The sequence below is a fragment of the Myotis nattereri genome (genome assembly GCF_964212035.1).
Source record: "Myotis nattereri genome assembly, chromosome: 5".
NCBI classification, from domain to species: domain Eukaryota; kingdom Metazoa; phylum Chordata; class Mammalia; order Chiroptera; family Vespertilionidae; genus Myotis; species Myotis nattereri.
The window spans coordinates 5022975-5044974 of record NC_138080.1 but is presented as its reverse complement, the minus strand read 5'-3'; the positions used below and the strand labels follow the sequence as shown (position 1 = coordinate 5044974).

The 22000-nt window shown below is 62.9% G+C and overlaps 1 protein-coding gene across 2 annotated transcripts in view; it reads right to left on the bottom strand.

The window, feature by feature from the left end:
* The window catches only part of FLT4 (fms related receptor tyrosine kinase 4), a gene marked incomplete at its 5' end in the record, with an annotated part of 48330 nt that extends 27550 nt beyond the window's left edge, over positions 1–20780 (bottom strand). For both annotated transcript variants that reach the window (XM_081093066.1, XM_081093067.1), the window contains 8 exons: positions 1633–1750; positions 2052–2220; positions 2496–2635; positions 2815–2977; positions 3096–3208; positions 3375–3619; positions 4173–4269; positions 20714–20780. In XM_081093066.1, coding sequence (XP_080949192.1) covers positions 1633–1750; positions 2052–2220; positions 2496–2635; positions 2815–2977; positions 3096–3208; positions 3375–3619; positions 4173–4269; positions 20714–20780 — 1112 coding nt within the window. The remainder of the gene's footprint in view (positions 1–1632; positions 1751–2051; positions 2221–2495; positions 2636–2814; positions 2978–3095; positions 3209–3374; positions 3620–4172; positions 4270–20713) is intronic.
* Positions 20781–22000: the final 1220 nt, after the last annotated feature.

Sequence of the window (22000 nt, the reverse complement as noted above, 5' to 3'; positions counted from 1 at the left end):
CTCATCTGAAAACTGGGGAAATGGCCCTGGCCGGTTTGGCTCAGTGGATAGAGCGTCAGCCTGCGGACTAAAGGGCCCTGGGTTAGATTCCTGTCAAGCGCACATGCCTGGGTTGCAGGCTCGATCCCCAGTAGGTGGTGAGCAGGAGGCAGCAGATCAATGATTCTCTCTCATTGATGTTTCTCTCTCTCCCTCCCTCTCCTTTCCTCTCTGAAATCAATAAAATATATATTTTTAAAAAGAAATGAAGTGCCCCTTCTGGCGAGGTCGTGAGGGCTAGCTGAGGTCTGGCGCTTCGGAAGCTGAGGACCAGCCTGGATGTCCACTAGGTTCCCACCCACCCACTCACTCACTCAGTCATCACATACCCAGCAGTGGGCCCCCGTGGGCTGTGGTGGCCACGGTGACCACTAGTGTCCTGGGAAATGTCTCCGCCAACAAGGGGGCCAGCTGACAGCTGAGCACTTGTTGGAGGAAGATGTTGGCCAAGTGAGAAGAGAAAGACCAGCTGTGGTGGGAACGGTGCTACGCAGCCGGCTGTGTGAGGGTCGGCCCTGGGCCAGATCCCAGGTGCTGCACAGCCAGCCGTCCAGCCAGGGCTGGGCCAGTCCTGAGGGCCTTGGAGGACAGGTCAGGCCCAGGTGCTCAGGAGGCCACGCCTGTGAGGGAGCCTCCAGGCTGCATCCCTGCTCTTCAGACCCTGCCTTATGGGCCCTGGTCTTGCACCAGGTGTCCCCAGTGGACCCCAAAGTCTGTGGCCTCAGAGGCAGGGTCACCCCGGGCCCAGGACCAGGGGATGCTGGGCCCTCCAAGAGAAGCCTGCTCCCCACGGCCGGGCTCCTGCCGAGTGCAGGTCCGCGCTTTCAGAGAGGCTCTGCCTGCAGGGAGGTGCCCAGGCTGGAGGGCACGGCTCCTCTGGCAGCTGGGAAAGCACAGAATGGGCTCCCGGGGGCTCTGGGCTCAGGCAGGAATGCTCTTCCCTTTCCTGGCCTCTTCTCATCGCTGTGATGGAGGTCAGGTGAGAGTGTGACACCCCAGGGTTGGGCCACGTGGGCTGCTCAGGCAACCTGAGGGTGCTGGGGGGCACTGTGGATCCCCGAGTTCTGGGGGAGCTCGCAGGAGTGCTGGCCAGGGCAGAGCCACCACCGAGGGACCCCTCCCTGACCCCATGACTTTGCTTTAGGGGCTCCAGCAGCCTGCGGGCGTCCACGAAGCCCTCGCTCACTGCCACGCAGCTCAGGCCTGGCAGAGGCCTGGCCCCCCGACAGCCTGTGAACCCCTGTGGCATCCCCGAGTTCTAGATGGGAGGGCCCTGAGGTGGCACGCTGTCGGACGAGGCCTAGGAAACCTGAAGCCGCTGCTGCGGGCAGGCAGGGCTCTGTGATGCGCTCCAGGTGCAGGAGGCAGTGGGAGCCCCTTGCTGCGCCCACCACACCCGCACACACCTGGAGGCTGGCATTTACCAGTTTCCACAGTTTAGCAGCAACCCAGGCTGGATTATCTCGTTCTACACATGCTCCTTAGCACCTTCAGAGGGGGCCCTCGCACAGGCCCAGCCTGGGAGGATGCTGCCCTCCTCACCCAAGGTCAGCCAGGCCTGCAGGTAATGAGGGGCAGGAGCCGGGACTGTACCATTGGAACTCCGGTGGGGGGTACGCAGCTAGCTTCACGGGCAGCTTCACCAGCTTGTCTCCTGCTGTGGCTTCCAGGACGGGGCCCTTGAGCCACTCGACGCTGATGAAGGGTTTTTCTGCCAGACGGGAGGCATCGGTGTAAATCCAGGGGCTGGCATCGCTCACCCACCACTGCCCAGGGCCCCAGCCATGGCCCTGCGCCCCGAGGACAGACCCTTGCAGACTGGGGCTCACTCTGCCCAGCAGGGTGTGGGGCCAGACAGGCCATCCACCCTCAGCCCTCCCTTGCCCTGGGCTGGACTTCATCCGGCTTGGTGCACTGTGACCTCTGACCCTGGCCCAAGCTGCACAAGGAGCCTGTTCACAGGCCCGGTGACCGCCTAGGCCCTCGGGCACGCGGACCCCACTCAGACGCACCGTGTACGATGACCTCCGTGCTCTCCCGGAACCGCTGGATGCCATTGTTGGCCTCGCACGTGTACGGGCCGAGGTCGCGCTGGCTGACGTTGTGGACGGTCAGGATGCTGGAGAGCTCTGTGTGGGTCTGCTGGGAGCGCCGCTCGGGCACCCACTTGCCCCGCTCGGCCTGCCCGTGCCCAGGGAAGGGCAGGGTCAGAACAGGCAGCCCGGAGAGCTGACACCAAAGGCGCACCCCCAGCCCAGCCAGCAGTGACGGCGGAGCCGGACGCACCCAGAGGTGTCCCCGGGGGAGGAAAATGTCCCATCAGACCCAGCAGTCTGCACCTCCGCCACACGCAGGCAGAGTGCCGGGCCAGGCAGGAGCGGCACAGGGTGGGCCAGGCAGGGATGGGACGCCTGGAGGTGGCTCGGGCACAGCCCTGGCAGAGCCGGCGGCCTTACCTGCTTCCCCGGGTAGTCCCAGTCGAAGGTGACCCCCGAGTTGAACTCGGCCCACACGGTGCAGTTCAGGACCAGCTTTTCCCCGACGAGCAGCTCCATGGACTTCTTGGGGAAGAGCTGGATGTCGTAGAGCTCGTTGCCTGGCGACACAGGAGCAGTGACCCCCAAGCCCCTCACCAGCACAGCACCCGGAGTGCAGGGCGCAGGGCACCCACCAAGACCCGCTGTGGCACCTACAGCCCCATCACTGAGAATCTGGGGTCTCCATCTCCCCCTGCGGTCTTCCTCCCGGGACCCCGTGGCCCAGGACAGCCCCTACCTGTGATGTGCACGATGAAAGGGTTGGACAGGAAGGCCTGGCCGCCCCAGGTGGTCTCGCACTGCAGATACAGGGTCTCCCGCAGCAGCGGCGTGGGCACCCGCATGCCCCGGCGGTCATCCCACACCACGTCCTGCCCGTCGGGCTGCAGCACTGAGCTTGGCTGCTGGGATATGGTGGCCATCAGCTCCCGCTGCCCCCTTCCTCCTGGCCAGGTCAATGGCTGCCTTTCCCAGGGAGAGGACAGGAGGGCTAGGTCGTGGGGAGTGAGGGGGCTGTACCAGGCGCAGGGTGACGTTGAGGCCGGGGATGGACACCAGGCAGGGCACCCACACGGAGTCCTTCCTGTCGACCAGGAGTGTGCCTGGCTTGTTGATGAACGGCTGCTCTGAGTCTGCAGAGAGAGCGCAGTTTGTGGGAAGGGCAGGTGGAGCTTGGGGAGGTCTCTGCCCAGGTGGGGGCTCCAGAGCAGTCCCTCAAGGTCTGGAGGCCTGCTGCGCCTCCAGGACCCTGCCTGTCACCTCGTGGGCTGCAGGAGCGCGTGGGGCTGGGCCCCTCACCTCTTACGAACACATAGGTGCTGGCCGCGGTGGTGCCCTCGATGCGGGCCTTAATGTACTTGTAGTAGCAGCCATAGCTGCCCGTGTCGTTGGCGTGGGCCTCGGGAAGCAGCAGCACCTTGCAGTAGGGCCGGGCATCCGAGCCTTCGCAGTCGCGAACGAACCCCAGGTCTTCACTGTCCTTTTCCCCCGTGGTTGGCGCTTCCTGAGCCCCTGGCCAGGCCCACTGGAGGGGGTGCTGCCCCCTGGCAGAGGAGGCAGAGGTCAAGAGGGGCTCCCCTGCAGCCCCAGGGCCAAGGCTCGCCCACCCGGAGGTCAGGCCAGCGGGTGCCGGGGCACACACCACGGACCCAGCCCACAGCGGGCACTGAGTCCCGGGCTCTGCCCGGCTCGGGCCTCTGTGCGGCAGGCTGGCCTCCGAGGGGTCCGGCCTCGGTCACAGCTGGGCTGCAGGGGGCTAACATGTCTTGGCCTTTGAAATTGGCAACTGGCCTGGGCTGAACAGCGGCTGCTGACGTGGGTGCAGGGTGACCCAAGGGTGGGTGCAGGGTGATGGTCTGTGGTCCGTGTGAAATGACCAGGGGTGGCTGTGGGGGAGGTGGGTGCAGGGTGCCTGGGTCTGCAGGGTCTGCCAGCTCCCGGGCCCCCAGGGAGGCCCACTAAGCCTCAAGGCCTCTCTGCCCGGAGGGGCTGCCTCCTGGGCTCCCCACCACCATCTCCAGCCTCAGTTCTTAGTCTCCTCTGCCTGACGGACACGAGGGCCCCAGGCCCCTGCTCCGCTGGCTGGGGGCTGAGTACCTGCAGGAGATGGACAGGCTGTCGCTGGCGTCAATGACGTGCGTCTCCTCCGTGATGTTCAGGGTCGGGGGGCTCATGGAGTAGCCACTCACCAGGCCTGGGGTAGGGGACAGGGTTAGTGTGGCGCCGAGTCACGAGTTCACGCGACAATGTCAACCAGGCGCAGACCCCCTAGGGCAGGGGCCCCGGGAAACAGGACTAGGCGCTCCCTGCCCACGGCTCCTGCCCGGGACCCACCCAAGTGAGCCCTGGCCGAGGCCGGGATCCAGCCCAGACCCCTGGCCCCACGGGGCTGAGCTGCCAGCAGGAGGTTGGGGGGATACTCAGACCTCATCCTGCATTGGGGAGGCCTGCCGGTCACCTGGGCCTTGTGCACCCCACATATCTGCCCGAAGGCCCCTCCCTTCTGCCTGTGAGGGGTCCTCGCAGTGCAGACTGTCCCCGAGCATGCCCAGAACTGAGCCTCGGCTTCCCAGGACCTCGTGCTCCGCCAGGTCCCATGGAGTCCACCTCATGTGTCCTTAGCCCCAACTTCTGTCCAGCCTCCAGGCCCCACTGGCTGCCCTAGCTCCTCCGACTCTGCCTGCTTCAGCCCCGCATGCTTCCCACAGGGCTTGTCCCCAAACACACATAACTCGCCTGGCCCAGCTGAGCACACGCCCAGCCCCCCAGGACCCTGGCATGGACCCTCAGCTCCTCACCCATCACCCTCCTACCAGCGTGATGGCCTGCGTGTGCGTGCGAGCGAGCGAGCGAGCATGTGTGTGTGTGTGTGTGTGTGTGTAAATATGTGTCTATCTGTGGGCATGGATCTGTGTTTTTATGGGGTGGGTGTATATGTGACATGTCTTTGACATGTCAGTGCATGTGCACACATGGACTCTGACATGTTAGTGTGTGTGTGCGCACGCGTGTGATCTGGCAGACCCCGGGAGGTCTGGGTCTGGAACTCTGGCAGATGTATCCTGCCAGGACCATCCTGGGACAACAGGAAGAGAGGACTGCATGGCTGGAGGCCCAGGGCTGTGTCCTGTCCCTCCCCGCAAGTCCCTGTCCTCCCGGGGGGCAGGGCCCACTACCTGCCCCTGCCCCTTCCCTCCCAATGGGTCCAGCTCCTCTGCCCTCCCAACCCAGCTCCCTGAGGCCAGGGCCCCCCTGGTTGGTTCTATACCACCCTGACCCCGCACACCACTAACCTCCCTGGGAAGAGCCCTGGGTGGCACCCTCCATACACCAAGATCTTGGTGTAGCACCAACGGACAGGATGGCCAGGGCTGGAAAGCCCTCCCCAGGCATCTAGTCCCACTGTACAGACTGGGAAACTGAGACCCGCCAGCAGGAGCACACTGGCCCCTCAGAGCACCGTGACCGCTGCGAAGTCCCTCCTTAGCCTGAAGCCAGGACGCTCCCTCCTGCCCTCAGGCCCCAACGGGGAAAAGTGGCCTGGGCTCCGCTCCCAGGGGCTTCTCCATGTGGGCTCTGCCATCAGGTGGTGCCTGGCCTCCCATGCACACCAGCCCCCCACTGCATCCCTGGGCTGCTGGAGAGGGTACCCCACATGAGGAGGCCCTCCTGCCGTTGTGAGGGGCTGGGAAGGAATCGGGAAGGCGGCTCTGACCTGCGCCTCAAAGGACAAATAGGATTTCCCAGGCAGCGGAGAGTGAACAAAGCCACAGCAGGCAGACAGCCGGCCTCTGAGCTGCAGAGAGGGGGGCGTGATGGGCTTAGGCTTGGACCACAGGGGAATGAAGGCCCTGGCCTCCCGATGGCTGGCACGTGGTCACCAGAGGAGAGCCTCAGCAGCCAGCACCCCCCTGCCTGGGAACAGGAATCCCCCAGTGATGCCTGCAGTGTTGCCCTGGGGACCCCAGAAAGGCTGAGGGTCCCCTCTTTGGGGTGCACATCCAGGGCACACATGGTACCCCTACCTACGAAGCTGTGGCAGATGTCACAGATGTCAAAGGCTTCCCTTTGCTTCCAAGATAAAGCAAGCCATTCCCTTCTGCCCACTGCCCTTCTCTCCAGCCTCATCTCCCGACACATCTCTGAGCAGCATGGACCTCCCACCATCATCCCCAGGTGCCAGGCTTCTCATATCTGAAGTCTTTCGCCCAGAACATTTGTGCTCCTCCTTCCCGAGAAGCTGACTTGTTCGGGTCTGGCTCATGCTTCCCTTCCGATGGAGCAGACAGCTACTCAGACAGTGTCAGCATCCTTGGTGCTCCTGCTCGATGGACAGGAGGATGGGTGGGTGGGTGGATGGATGGATGGGTGGGTGGATGATGAGTGGATGGGTGGATGGATGGATGGATGGATGGATGGGTGGATGGGTGGATGGATGGATGGATGGATGATGAGTGGATGGGTGGATGGATGGATGGATGGATGATGAGTGGATGGATGGATGGATGGATGGATGATGAATGGATGGATGGATGGATGGATGGGTGGGTGGATGGTGAGTGGATGGATGGATGGATGGGTGGATGGGTGGGTGGGTGGATGGATGGATGGTGAGTGGATGGGTGGATGGATGGATGGATGGATGATGAGTGGATGGGTGGATGGATGGATGGATGGATGGGTGGGTGGATGGTGAGTGGATGGATGGATGGATGGGTGGATGGGTGGGTGGGTGGATGGATGGGTGAGAGGTGGTTGGATGTGTGGGTGAATGGATGGATAGATGTGTAGGTCACTGGATAGACAAGTGAATGGGGGTGAATACATGGAAAGGGGAATAGAGCTTGTAGGAGCTTCCTCCCTAGAGGCCACCATACCACCAAAGGAAGCATCTTCCTCCTGTACTAATGCTGTATCAAAGGAGAAGCATCCATTGTGCTTGTCAACCATTTTACCCATCCAAGTGAGTTTCTTCTCTGTTGCCATAGGCCAGTGGTTCTCAACCTGTGGGTCGCGACCCCTTTGGTGGTCGAATGACCCTTTCACAGGGGTTGCCTAAAACCATCCTGCATATCAGATATTTACATTACGATTCATAACAGTAGAAACATTACAGTTATGAAGTAGCAACGAAAATAATTTTTTTAATATTTTATTGATATTTCTACAGAGAGGAAGGGAGAGGGATAGAGAGCTAGAAACATCGATCAGCTGCCTCCTGCACACCCCCTACTGGGGATGTGCCCAAAACCAAGGCACATGCCTTTGACCGGAATCGAACCTGGGACCCTTGAGTCCTCAGGCCGACGCTCTATCCACTGAGCCAAACCGGTCAGGGCGCAACGAAAATAATGTTATGGTTGGGTCACAACATGAGGAACTGTATTTAAAGGGCCAGAGGTTGAGAACCACTGCCCTAGGCCCTGACTTGCCCAGTGCCACTCTGTCTTCCCTCACTTCCACGGGGGCCTGTGCCATCAGCAGACTTTGCTGTGGACATCACTGTCCTCCATCCTTCCGGCCTTCACTGAAACCTGGCTTTCTGAGGACACCACCGGCCCTGTGGTGGTGACTGCTCTCCGTGCAGAACTCCTTGTGGCCACCTCCCCTTCTCCGAGGGCAACGCCCACCCACTCCCCACTAAAGCTGTCATCAGCTGTTGTCTTGGTCACTTCCCCTCATTCTCTGCTCCCGGCTCTCCAGCCCCCTCCACCTCAACTCAGGCCATTCCCCATGACTTCAACATCCACACGGATGACTCACCAGTCAGTGCCTTTTCAGTCATCATCTCTACGCCTCCCCCGGCCCCCGAGGCCCCTCACTTCCCGGGTACACCCTGTTCCCGGTCCTCCCCAGAAAGTGCGCCATCACCAAGCACCTCTCTTCCTGAGTTTCTCTCCTCTGCCTCCTGCTGGGTGCCCGTATGCGCACTTCCAGGCCAGGGACCCCTCGCCACTGTCACCACCCTCCGGCCTCACCCTTGTCCTGGAACAGCATGGCTCATGTTCCATCACTGCCTCTCACCCTCCACGCCAGCCCTGGGACAGCACGTGCCCCTCAGTGGCTCTGAGCTTCGGCAAAGACGGAGCCCACACTGCGGCCTCCGCTCTTTCTTTCCCAGTGGCCGACCTTAACCGGGCCTGGGGCTGCAGGCCAGGGTTTTCCTCCCCGTCCCTGCCCTCTCAGCCTTAATGAAGTGAAGCCATTAGATGGAGACACCCCATGTTTCCACATTCAAACCCCACACCCCCAGCCTGGGGCCCTGAAACCCTCTGACACTCCAACTCCCTGGACCTGACTCCTGCAGATTACTTCTTTCTCTTCTGATCACCAATATTTATCTGTGGAATCATCTCCTGTCTTATAAAAAAAAATAAAACCCCAATTCCTTGGTCCTACACGCCCTTCCAGCCACTGGTCCTCCTCCATTCCCCTCCATACAAAGCTCTCTCCCTGTTCCCCTCCTCTCACAGTGCTCATCCTCCCACTGGGTGCAGCCCCATCCCCTGCTTCACGGCTCCCAGGACCCCCAGGCTGCAGGACAGTGGGCCCTCGTGGGCAGGGAGCAGAGCTGTCCCTTCTCTGCTGCCTTCTGTGATCCCACTCTCCCCTCATCCTCCCCTTCCCCTCTGCCTAGCACCAAAGGCTGTCGCCTCACTCTCTGTTCTCCACCGTCCTCTCTCCTAAATGCCCAGATACCTCCAGTTCTCCATCTCCTGCCCAGACCCCTTCTCTCAACTCCAGCTTGAAGGATCCAGCTACCACTGTGCTTGGCCGCCCCACAGACCCCCGAGTTCCACATGTCTGAGGCTGAACTCCAGACTCACACCTCTCCACCCTGCCAAAGGCTCCTCTTTAAAAAAAAAAAAAATAATAATAATAATAATAATTAATGGATTAGTTAGTTTTTAAATATATTTTTATTGATTTCAGAGAGGAAAGGAGAGGGAGAAAGAAACATCAATGATGAGAGAGAATCAGTGATCGGCTGCCTCCTGCACACTCCACACTGGGGATCGAGCCCACAACCCAGGCATGTGCCCTTGACTGGAATCGAACCCGGGACCCTTCAGTCCACAGGCTGATGCTCTATCCACTGAGCCAAACCAGCCAGGGCCAAACGCTCCTCTTTGATAGCGTCCGTCGCCCCAGACAGAGTGGATGGCCATCTCTCCTGCCCGCCCTTCTGTCCACCACCAAGCACGTCTGAGCCAGGTCCGCTCTCCTGGGGCCTGGGGCCTGCCCGCTGCGCTCGGCCCTCATGGCTCCTCGGCCATTCCTGTCCTCCACTCCTCACATAGTCATCAGTGATAGTTTAAAGGCATGTTTGTGCTTTCCTGCCAGTGCCTTCCCACTAAGCACTCAGGAAAATCCAAACTCCTGACCTTGGGCTGGCACCCCCCCCCGCCCCCCCCCCATGCCTTCTGGTCCACTTCCTCTCCTGCTCATGCCCTCCAGCCACCACGGCCTGAGGCTCTTCCACAATATGTTGTGCTCCTTGCAAACCCCCGCCCATTGCACACACCTCTTCTCCTGTTTGCCTCCTCACATGACCTGCACCGCCGGCTTCTCACCTTCCGCTTAGACATGACCTCCTCATCTCAGCCTCCTGGTTGTTTACTTCATCCTTCTTATCACAATTTGTCTAAGTTGTGTTTTTCCAATTCCTCTACTAGACAGTTAGGTTTCAATGGGGTAAGAACAAGGACGGGCCTCTTTTCTACAACACCCTGTGCCTAGCACAGCACCTGGCACAGAGTCAAGGTTCCATAAATACTTGTTTAATGGATGGATGGATGGATGGATGGATGGATGGATGGATGAGTGGATGGCTGAGTGGATGAGTGGATGGATGGATAAGTAGATGGATGGATGGGCAGATGGATGGATGAGCGGATGGATGGATGGGTGGATGGATGGATGGATGAGTGGATGGATGGATGGATGGGTGGATGGATGGATGGATGGATGGATGGATGAGTGGATGGATGGATGAGTGGATGGGTGGGTGGATGGATGGATGGGTGGATGGATGGATGGATGAGTGGATGGATGGATGGATAGGTGGATGGATGGGGGGGTGGATGGATGGATGGATGGATGGGTGGAAGGAAGGATGGATAGATGGAAGGACAGATAGATGGATAGAAGGATGCATGGACCAACAGATGCACAGGATGAATGGGTGGATGGTGGATGGAAGGATAGAGGGATGGCTGGCTGGTTAAATAAACTTCTGAGTCTTCCTTTGGGTTAGAACTGTGTCAGACCCTGTGGTTCCTCTGGAAAAGATGTTCCAGTTTTAATGACCAGGATCCCTGGGGACCGCGTGTACTCCAGGTTGCTCAGCAGCTGGACAGATCAGGCCTGAGGGCTGCCAGGCCCAGAGGCGCCCTGCTGCCCAGCCCCCACCTGCAGCCCTGAAGAGGGAGCATCCTTCCTGCCGGGCTGTTGTCTGTCCCGCTGTCCTTCCCTTCCCGCAGCAGGAAGCACTGTCATCCTGGCCTCTGCCGCACTCCCCCTGCCTTCCTCTTCCTGGCCCAGGAACTGGCTCCTTCCTTCCCCTGGCCAGTGGCCCTGGCCCCCCAGGCGCAGAGCATCGGGGCGGCACCGCGCCGAGGTCAGGGAGGCCAGAGTGCACACCTCTTCTCCGTGCTGTCAGCAGCCTTGGGCAGGGAGGCTGACTGGGAGCAGCACACCGGGGTCCTGGTGGGGGGTGGGCAGGAGGGGCAGGAAGTCCTGTGAGTTAGCGCTGACCGTGGCCCAGCATTCACTGCCTCATTTGATCCTCACACATTTGAGCCTGGGAGGGAGGGTGGGGTCTCTGGTCCAGTCAACAGCAAGGAAACAGACGCTCCAAGCCCCCAGTAGTGACGGCCAGCCGCTGTGGTGGAGCCTGAGCTGATCCAGGCCTCTCCCCGCCCAGGCCCCCTCACACTTCTCCACCTGCTTCTCTCCTACCACCACCGGAGCGCCAGCAGCCTCCTTCCCGGCCTCCAATCTGTTCCTCAGCCCAGAGGAGCGACTCTTAACCACCTTCGCTGGCCCTTCCTGGTCCTCTGGAGCTGTCCTTGACCTTGGCCTGGCCTCCAGGGTGAGGCCGATCCCAAAAGGCCCCTCCCTCCTGGCCAGTTTCACCTCCCAACCCACCAGCCATACCCACTGTCCACCTGCAGAGCGCACCAGGCCCCGGCCCACTGCCCAGCGGGCTGCGGCTGTGTGTCTGTCCTTCCCTGCTCCCCGTGCCTGCAGAACTGCTACTGCTGCTCAGGGCCATGGGGGCGGCGGTGCCTGAGACGAGGCTGCGAGACCACCCCACTGGGCCCTGACCCGGCCACAGGGGGCACCTGTGTCACTGGGCTGCTCCTGGGGGTCAGGATGGCCTGGGACCTCAGAGGTACCTCTCCAGCCCTGGCAGAGTGTAGAGGTAGCACTTATTGCAGGCCTTGTCCCCTGGGGGTGACGGGCTGTGTGGCCGTCACCAGTCGCAGCACCTGTGCCCAGGAGGACAGAGGCAGCAGGGTCAGGCCAGCGACTGCAGCCTGGAGCTGAGCTGAGCGAGAAGCACTGGGGGACAGCTGGCCATGTGGGGCTGGGCTTGGGGTCTCCATGCTTTGGCCCTAGGGCTGGGCAGGTGGGGGAGACCTGCTCCAGAGCCTGCGTATGGACCTGGGGAAGGTGCGGGGTGTTCTGTCTGGAGTCCCCCCACCTGGCTGGAAGCCTCTGTGCCTTCGGAGATGAAGGGTGAGGGCCAAGAGGCCACTAGTCCCTCTACCCCTGACCCTGCAGGGCCGATGGCTGGGTTAGGAGGGACCCCGTGAACCTGGCTGCGTGCACCACAAAGCCACTCTCTGGCTGTGTGGACGTGGACAGGTCACTTCCTCCAAGCCCCAGTCTTCTCACTTGTGAAATGCGAATGGTTCATCGAATTATTGGGAACCACCGACCACCAATAACATGATACACAGTAAGAGCCATCGGAAGGACAGTCACTGGCGCATGCACACGGAGCCCTTCTTCGTTGCTGCCTGCTGAACGCTTTGCCCGTCACAGCTTTGCATCGCACTGGGACCCTGTGCCATGGTCACAGCATCTGGGGAGGGGGCGCCATAGAACACCTTGCTGGTGGGAGGCGTGTTCAAAGGGCTTAAATGGGCTTTGTAGACTGAGTAGGAGTTTGCTGGCGCAGGAAAAGGACACACAGGACAGAGGGACCAGTGCGAAGGCCAGAGGGCAGGAGCCTGGGCCGTACAGTGGAGAGACGCGGCCCAGGTCACAGGGCCGGCCTCAGGCTCTGGGCCAATCCTTTCGCCCGGGGCTCTGCTCTTCTCACTCATGTGCTCCCCCCTGTGCTCCCTCCTGTGCTCCCTCCTTCTAGAGGTAGCCCACCCCCGGGGCTTCGAGGCCACCTCTGAGCTCCCCACTATCCCCGCAGCTCTGCTGAGCTCCAGTCCTGGGGGCCCCTGCTCCTCACAGGTCTTCTGCTGGTTGCCCCTCAGCCCTCAGACGCTGACCAGATCACACGCTGTGCACGCCTCGCTCCCCGCGTCGTCGTCCCCCCGCCCACCATGAGCAAGTGTTAAAAGGACGGAGAACTCCCAGCACTGGCAAGGATGTGAGCCAACAGGCCTCACAGTAACTTTAAAATGCTCCACACTCTGACCCCTAATTCTGCTTACCCCCAATACATCCTGTTACGACAATAACAGCAAACGCGTGTTAGCACTTTCCGCGGGCTGGCCTGCCAAGCACCCGGCCCTCTAATCTCTACTCCCGCGTCCCCCGTCCCGACCCCCCCCCCCCCCCGCCCCGCCCCGCGCGCATTCTATTCTCGTCATGTTGCAGATGAGAGAACTAAGGCACCAACTTAGTTAAGTTGCTAGTCAGAGATTACCTTTGGGGACAGGATAACGGAAGCTACTATTTCCTCCACACGGGGCTGCACTGTCTGCATTTCTGCAGTTGGCCTTCACCCGAAATGCAAAGGCCTTCACCCGAAATGCAAAGGCCTTCACCCGACACCCAACGGGCTCATCCTTCGTCCTCAGCCTTCGTCCTCACCGGGAAACGCTGCGCTCCCTCCTGTGACCCGCCAGGCGCTCGGACGCTATTCGCCCCCACAGCCATTGGTTGCCAAGTCACGTCCATTCTCAGGTCCAGCATCAAAGGCGGAGGCTGGGAACACCAGGCTTCCCCTCTCCTCCCTGCCACCCTGGCAAAGTGCTTTGCACTCAGCGCTGACGCCTTGCGAGGGACGAGGGACGCCTTCCAGCCGCTCAGGACATTCCAGGCTGCCCCTCCCCAGCCCCCGCCTCTGGCCAGCCTCCCTGCCCCTCCCCTGACTCAACACACCAGTGTCGCCCCACTGCTTGAGACCTAAGTGGTCAGAGCATCTTTCTAGAACACAAGTCCCTCTCCTGCCTAAGACCTTTCCCTGCTTCCCCAGTGTTGGGGGCAGAATCTGAGCTCCTCCCGTGACCCTCCATCGAGCGCTGATACCTGCCAGCTGCCTGGTGCCCACTCCAGCCCCAGAATCACAAGCTGAGATGCCTCCCAGGGGCCCTCTGCACAGCTCCACAGCCCCAGCCCCAGCCCCAGCCCCGGACCGGCTCACTGCACTCACTTCCCAGGAGGGCCTTTCCATGGTGTCAGCCCAGCAGTGATGGCCCTGACCGGCTGGAGGCTCTCGGGGACAAAGGGACAGCACAGTGGCAGGTGTAGAGCTGAGGGGTGGGGGTGAGGTGTCCTGCTCTGAGGTGGGCCCATCAGCCAGGCGTGGACCTGGGAGAAGACGTGTCTGTGCGGAGCGGCCTTTTGAGAGGTCTCTGGGGTAGGAGGTGAAAATGTCCCCAAGGTGGTCAGACATTTAGGATCCACACACGCTCCTCTCTGGAGCCTTCCCTGGGGAACGGGGCACCCGCCTGCCCGCCTGCCCACCCGCCCCTTCTATCCCCTTGGCCCCCTTGCCACCTGGGCCAGACACCTGTCACCTCCCTGAAGCTGCTCGAGCATCTAGTGGCTACGTCACCCTCCCGCCTTCATTTCCAACCTCCAAAATGGGCACAGAAGCCTACGTCACAGGTTACAACCTTCGCACACCACCGTGTAGAGCAGCGGTTCTCAACCTGTGGGTCGCGACCCCTCTGGCAGTCGAACGACCCTTTCCCAGGGGTCGCCTAAGACCATCCTGCAGATCAGATATTTACATGACGATTCATCACAGTAGCAACATTACAGTTATGAAGCAGCAACGAAAATAATTTTATGGTTGGGTCACAACATGAGGAGCTGTGTTTAAAGGGCCAGAAGGTGGAGAACCACTGGTGTAGAGCAAACTGATTAACCTGAGTTCAAGTGTGAAGGTGCGCCCAGCGCCCTTGCGCTCCTGCTTAATACGAACTATCTCCATCGGGTTAAGTGGTGGCTCTGAGGATAGAGCTTTAGGTTGAGTGATAATAAGAGCTTCCCCAGGCCTGCCTGAGCGCCTGGGCTCTGGGCTCTCAGGGCCCAGCAGTGGGGATGAAGCACCCCCCTCCATAGGCCCCTCCCACTCGAAGCAGCACCCGGGCAGGGCAGGCCTGGAGTTCTCCCTCCGAAGCCTCTGGAAGGCGGGGTGAAGGGCAGCGCGCTGCTAGGTGGGCCTGGGGCTAGGTTCGCCCTGGGGACCCAGCATGGGGACCTCTGCCCCCCCCCCCCGCCCGGAAGCTGGACTGGGGGCCACTGAAGCCTCAGGGCTCTGCTTTAAATTAATTTTTAAATTTACTGATGAGAGAGAGAGAGAGAGAGAGAGAGAGAGAGAGAGAGAGAGAGAGAGAGAGAGAGAGAGAGGTTTTGCTGTTCCGCTTGCTTGCGCATTCATTGGTTGATTCTTGTATGTGGCCTGAGGATCCCACTCACAGCCCTGGTGTGTGGGGAGGATGCTCCGATCAATGGAGAGGCAGCTCTGGGGCAGCGCGGAGGCAAGTTCGGGAAGCAGGGAGTGGCGGTGAGGCCGAGTGGGAGTGGGGGCGGCCTGAGAACCCCAGGAGAGGGGTGTAGGGAGGAGGGGCCTGGCACATGCTGGCTCCCAGCTCAGCACAGCTGTGGGTGCAGCCAGCTGTGCCGGGCAGTGGCCCTGCCTGGGGTCAGGGCATGCGGTGTTATCAGGCTGCCCAGCTGCCTCCGAGGTGGCCCTGCTAAATCGGGCTGTGGGCTCTGCCGCAGGAAGAGGGAAATGCAGGCAGGATGTCCTCTCCTGCGGCCGACAAGTCCTTTCCCATGAACCCCTGCTGACCTCGCTGGCCACGTGGCGGGTCCCCCACTCACCACCCCGACCTGCGCCTGCCGGAGGGGCCCCCACACCCGGCCTGGCCTGGGCGGGGAGCGCCTGTGGTCCGGCCGCCCAGCCTCAGACACAACGCGATGTAGACCCGCACCTTCCTCTCCCAGACGCCCGCCTCGGGCCTGACCGGAAAACCCAGATCCCAGAGGAAGCCAGTGTCTGAAAAGGATCGAAGCTCAGGAATCCCTGGCTCCAGCCCCGACACGTTGGCAGGGTCCTGCTCAGAGGTCGGTGCAGGGAGTGTGAGCGGCTTTCCAGACCCTCGCCCTGCTCACCCCTCTGCAAGGGGCATCTCAGAGGGCTGCGGGCACAGGAATCCGCCACGTGGAGGAAACACCCAGACACGCAGGAGGGGTGGGAGCCAGGACCCTGGGTCCCCTGACTGCCCTCAGCCCCATCTCCTCAAGCGCTCCCAACTTTCCTCTCTCCTCACCTGCCCAGACCCGGGAAGTCCTGCTGGCCACCTCCACCCAGAGGACCTGCCTCCAGGGGGGCACCTCACCTCTCCCCACATCGATCCTCCTCCCGGGGCCCCCATCTGCTGCTGAAGCCAGAGACTGGCCCTCGCCCCACGTCCCACCCTCCCAGCCACTGCGGCTGCTCCCGGGGCGCCCCTGGGTTCTCACGCAGCCCCTCGCTAGGGCTCCATCTGGTCCGTGCCTCTGGCGATGCCTCCATGGGCCCCGGCCAGGTGGCTCCCTGCTCAGAACCACCCCCTCCACAGGTGCTGCTGGCTCCTGTCACCCCGACCTGGCCTGTTCCCCTCCAACCCCAGACCCCAGACACATCGAACCACCCATGCAACCCCATACACCGGCTGGGCTTTCCCGGCTCTGGGTTGAGGGGGTTCCATTGCGCTGCCTGGAATCCCGTCCTGAGTTTGGAGACCCTCCCGGAAGCTCTGGGCTGCACGTGCTGCTGCCTTCCTGTGTAGCCACAGCTGCCAGCAGGGCCTCCGTGGGTCCACTGAGCACCTCGGTCCCCGTGCCAGACGTCTGATGCCACCTCTGTGATCCTGCCGGTCTGGCTCCCAGGAAATCCCTGCAGGACGGGTCCAGGCCCAAGGCCCCCCGGGTCCCCGTGAGCGCCACAGCTGGTGACACAGAACCACAGTTGCCTTCTCTGGTCGGGAAGGCACAGCCTGGGGCTGGGGTGTGGGCGGCACAGCCAGGAGCTGGCCCCTCTCCTGTGACACCTCACGGCCACTGTGCTCTGGGTGCCAGGACCCTTCAGCCACACTGACCCCAGGCTGGGGAGCCGCACCTACACCCCACATCCATGTCCCTGAGCGGGAGCACCTACATCCTACATCCATGTCCCTGAGCGGGAGCACCTACATCCTACATCCATGTCCCTGAGCGGGAGCACCTACATCCTACATCCATGTCCCTGAGCGGGAGCACCTACATCCTACATCCATGTCCCTGAGCGGGAGCACCTATATCCTACATCCATGTCCCGGAGCACTGAGCGGGGCCAGGGGGCCAGGCCACACCCCGCCTGCACCAGCGTGCACCCCTGCCCCATCCCACCCTCTGTCCCGAGTACATGGGTCCGGCTCAGGCTGAGGAGCTGGGACGGAGGAGAGCTGGGATGCCCAGTGCCACTCAGCTCACAGCAGGGGCCACCACAGCTGCCCGGTTGTCACCTGCTTCCTCTGCATGTCCCCGAGCTGACTGCCCACTGTCCAGAGGGGCAGACAGCCTCTCTAGACTGAGCCCCCGAGACAAGCCTCTTGGGCCGACCTCTGCCACCTGCCCCCCAACAGGGACCCTGCCAGAGCAATGTTTTGGAAACTGGACCGAGATGCCAGGCTGTGAAATCCAGCCCTTCGCACTGCCCTCGGGCCTCACCAGCCCGTCACACTGTCCACAGGCCTCGCCAGCCCGTCACACTGCCCACAGGCCTCACCAGCCCGTCACACTGCCCACAGGCCTCGCCAGCCCGTCACACTGCCCACAGGCCTCACCAGCCCGTCACACTGCCCACAGGCCTCGCCAGCCCATCACACTGCCCACAGGCCTCGCCAGCCCGTCACACTGCCCACAGGCCTCACCAGCCCGTCACACTGCCCACAGGCCTCGCCAGCCCGTCACACTGCCCACAGGCCTCGCCAGCCCGTCACACTGCCCACAGGCCTCGCCAGCCCGTCACACTGCCCACAGGCCTCACCAGCCCATCACACTGCCCACAGGCCTCACCAGCCCATCGCACTGCCCACAGGCCTCACCAGCCCATCACACTGCCCACAGGCCTCGCCAGCCCATCACACTGTCCACAGGCCTCGCCAGCCCGTCACACTGCCCACAGGCCTCACCAGCCTGTTGCGCTGCCCACAGGCCTCGCCAGCCCGTCACACTGCCCACAGGCCTCGCCAGCCTGTTGCGCTGCCCACAGGCCTCGCCAGCCCGTCACACTGCCCACAGGCCTCGCCAGCCCGTCACACTGCCCACAGGCCTCGCCAGCCCGTCACACTGCCCACAGGCCTCGCCAGCCTGTTGCGCTGCCCACAGGCCTCGCCAGCCCATCACACTGCCCACAGGCCTCGCCAGCCCGTCGCACTGCCCACAGGCCTCACCAGCCCGTCACACTGCCCACAGGCCTCACCAGCCCGTCACACTGCCCACAGGCCTCGCCAGCCCGTCACACTGCCCACAGGCCTCGCCAGCCCGTCACACTGCCCACAGGCCTCGCCAGCCCGTCGCACTGCCCACAGGCCTCGCCAGCCCGTCGCACTGCCCACAGGCCTCGCCAGCCCGTCACACTGCCCACAGGCCTCGCCAGCCCGTCACACTGCCCACAGGCCTCGCCAGCCCGTCACACTGCCCACAGGCCTCGCCAGCCCATCACACTGCCCACAGGCCTCGCCAGCCCGTCGCACTGCCCACAGGCCTCACCTGCCCGTCACACTGCCCACAGGCCTCACCAGCCTGTTGCGCTGCCCACAGGCCTCGCCAGCCCATCACACTGCCCACAGGCCTCACCAGCCCGTCACACTGCCCACAGGCCTCACCAGCCCATCACACTGCCCACAGGCCTCACCAGCCCATCACACTGCCCACAGGCCTCACCAGCCCGTCACACTGCCCACAGGCCTCGCCAGCCCATCACACTGTCCACAGGCCTCACCAGCCCGTCACACTGCCCACAGGCCTCGCCAGCCTGTTGCGCTGCCCACAGGCCTCGCCAGCCCGTCACACTGTCCACAGGCCTCGCCAGCCCGTCACACTGCCCACAGGCCTCGCCAGCCCGTCGCACTGCCCACAGGCCTCGCCAGCCTGTTGCGCTGCCGCACTGGCCCAGGGAGAGGGAGAGAGGCGCCCAGGCCATAAGCGACTGGCTTGGGGGAGAGCAGGGCAGGGCTTGGCACTAGGATCAGAGCACACCTTGGAGGGGTCAGCTTCAGGGTCCCGAGGCTTCTCACCTGCCAGCTGGGCGGACACTAACTCAAGTGTCTGTGCTTCTGCTCCAGCGCCCCCACTCTCCACCCCCCATCAGGCCCAGTCCTCCCCACAGCAGCGGCTGGGGCAGCAGCCGGGCTCAGGAGCCAGCAATGGTCCCCTCCACTCTCCGTGGGCGTCTTCCCACCAGCCAAGCCCCGATCCAGCCTGGGCACCCCCTCCAGCAGCTACCATCACTCTCCTCCCAGTCACTGCACAACTGCCTGGCTGTCCTCCCCGCAGGGCAAGCCTCACCGCTCTCCCTCCTCCCTCCGGAGCCAGCGCCGGGACACCAGCCTCTCCTGGTGCTCACGCCCTTCAGCGTCCCATCTCCCAGGATGCCTCTCCCTCTCGGGCCCCCTGTGAGGGGGCGCCCATCCTGGGCCCTCTCCTCTGCTCCCCGTTAGCTCCCAGCCCAGCCTCTCGTTCACCACACCCAGCTGCCTGCCAGATGTCTCCTCAAGGCGGCCTCCCACCCACTCGGTCGAACCAGGGACCGTGCACTTCTCCTCCTGCACTCACTCAGCCACTCCACAAACACCTGAGCCCCTGTGAGAGCCTGGCCCTGGGCTGGGTGCAGGGGTGAGGAGAGCCCAGGCGAGGCGGGACCAGCTCAGATTGGGGCAGCGTGAGGCCCAGACAGACGCACTCCTCCGGCCTCTCTGGGGCTCCCCCACACCACCCTCAGCCCGTCAGGCTCTGCTCCCAAAGGCCCGGCTGACTCCCTCCTTTACTATGGCTTCCTGGGGACTGGAGAGAGGTTACATGTCCTTGTCTAAGCGCCCCCGTCTAAGAAATGCGTCTAACACTCCCTGGTGAGGCTTAAGAGACGAAGCATACAAGCCAGTATCTATTGCCCACAGTTTCCCAAAAAGGTGAGCTCGCCGTCTCTCCCTTCAGGCCTCCCGCACTCCTCCCCAACCTCTGGGACCCAGGGGTGCCCTCGGGTTTCCAGGGTCACCAGGTCTCCTGTGGAATCCCAGTTCCTCCGATCCTGACACTCTATCCAAGCCCACCCTCTGCGCTCCTCGCCGCCGCTCCCCTTTCCCTCCGACCCCACGCGCAGCCTCCCGCCCCGTTCCCATCACAAGCCCGACTCCCGCCCGGGCCCCTTGCTGGGGACCCGCTCCAGGCTCGGCCGTCAAGCCCTGCGCCTCCACAGACGGGGCGGCCAGCCTCCTGCCACTTCCGTCCCGCGTCCCGCTCGTTGCATACAAGTTGCAGCCTCCAGGTTCGCCTCAAATTCCAGCGCGCACCTAGCCCGGTCTTCCCGACGGCGCCGGGCCGCGGCGACGCCGAACCCCTGCCCCTGCGGCTGCAGCCCCGTCACCCCCGCCGCCCCCGAAACCCTGCCTTTGGCGAAGGCGCGCGCCTGCCCGGGGCGCCCCCTGCGGGCCCGACCTCGAGCGCGGACCCGAGGGGTCGGGAAGCGCGCACCCCGGTCGGCGGCCCGGCGGGCACCGCCGCCTCGTCGCCCTGGGACGGGCTGGGCGCGCGGGTAGGCGCCCGGGGAGCCTCGGGGAGCGGGGAGGAACGCAAAGGCTGCAGGTGAGAGCGCAGCGCGAGCGGGCCCGGCCGCGGGGAGCGGACCGCGGACGGCGGGGCGAGGTCGGGAGCCCGGCACCATCCCTGCGCTGCGGGGCCGCGGGAGCCGGTCCCTGGCCCGCCCTTTCCTCTCCTCCCCCGCGCCCCGCAGCGCCCCGGCCGTGTCCGTGTCCCTGGCTCCCGGCCCCATCTCCCCTGCTGCCCGAGCCTGCGGGTGCCCAGCTCCCCGCCCGCCCCCATCGGCGCGGTCCCACCAGTCGCCCCAGGAGCGTCCCCCTCGCGGGCCTCCCCGCGCGGCCGGGCGCGCACGCGGGCGGCGGCGGAGAGCTCACCGCGCTCGCCGTCGAGGAGTCCGAGGCAGAGCCACAGGCGCAGGCACAGCGCGGCGCCCCGCGGCATCTCCGGCTGCGGCGCGGTCCGACCGCCGGCCTCTGCGGGGCGAGCGGCGAGTGAGGCGGCCTGGCCGGGCGGGGCGGGGCGGGGCGGGGCTCGGGGCGGGCCAGGCGCCCGGGACCGCCCCCCGCACCTCCGCGCCGCCCGGGCCGGTGGGGTCCCGCCTCGGCCGCGGGTGCCCGCTTCGCGCCGCGAGGGGAGACGGGCGGGTGCCGGGTGCCCCTGCGGCCCAGCCCCGGGCGGAGAGCAGGTACCACCGGCCTGAGCTGTGCGCTCCCGCCCGAATGGAGCCCAGCAGCCAGGGCAGGACAAAATGTGGCAGCGGCGTTTTTCTTTAATTTTCTCCCATCAGTAAATGCTACATTTAAGGAAAGAAAAAAAGCAATAATATAACTTAAAGATAGCTATATGTAAAATTCCTCAGACTTTATCTTGCCGCCTACATGGTGCGGACGGCAGCTGTGGGCACCGCGGCCGGTTCCGGGTAGTGCACCCCACCCTGCAGGCACCGCCCGCTCCTAGGTCTCCCCTAAATAGTTTTGCTCTGAGCTCATCCTTTTATCAGGTGACACTTAACCCCCTGACTTGGCAACCCTCCCAATGACTTCCTTTCTCTTTTCAGTTGTCTCTAGAATTTTCCTATTTAAAATAAGCCCCACCCTGGCCGGTGTTGCTCACTAGTTAGAGCGTTGGCCCGCACACAGAAGGGTGGAGGGTTCCATTCCTGGTCAGGGGTAGTACCCGCATTGCAGGCTCAATTCCCGCCTGGGTGCTGGCATGAGCAGGAGGCAACCAATCGATGTGTCTCTCATCTCTCTCTCTCTCTCTCTCTCTCTCTCTCTCTCTCTCTCTCTCTCTCTTCCCCCACCCCCCACTTCTCTCCCACTCTCTCTGGAAATCAATGGAAAAATATCCTCCAGTGAAGATTAACCAATAAATAAATCGTATATAATAAAAGGCTAATATGCAAATCGACAGAACTGGCAGAACAACTGGTGGCTATGACGCACACTGACCACAGGGGGTCAATGCAGGGGCTGCCCCCAGCCTGCAGGCTCCAGGCCAGCCAAGGTGGGTGCCAGCAGGGACCTCCCCATCACCCCACCGGTTGCCCCAGAAATCATCCCTAATCGCTGGCCAGAACTGTGCACAAATTCCGTTCACGGGGCCTCTCATAAATAAATAAATGTCCAATGATGATGACTATCTCCGTGTGCTTTTGTTCT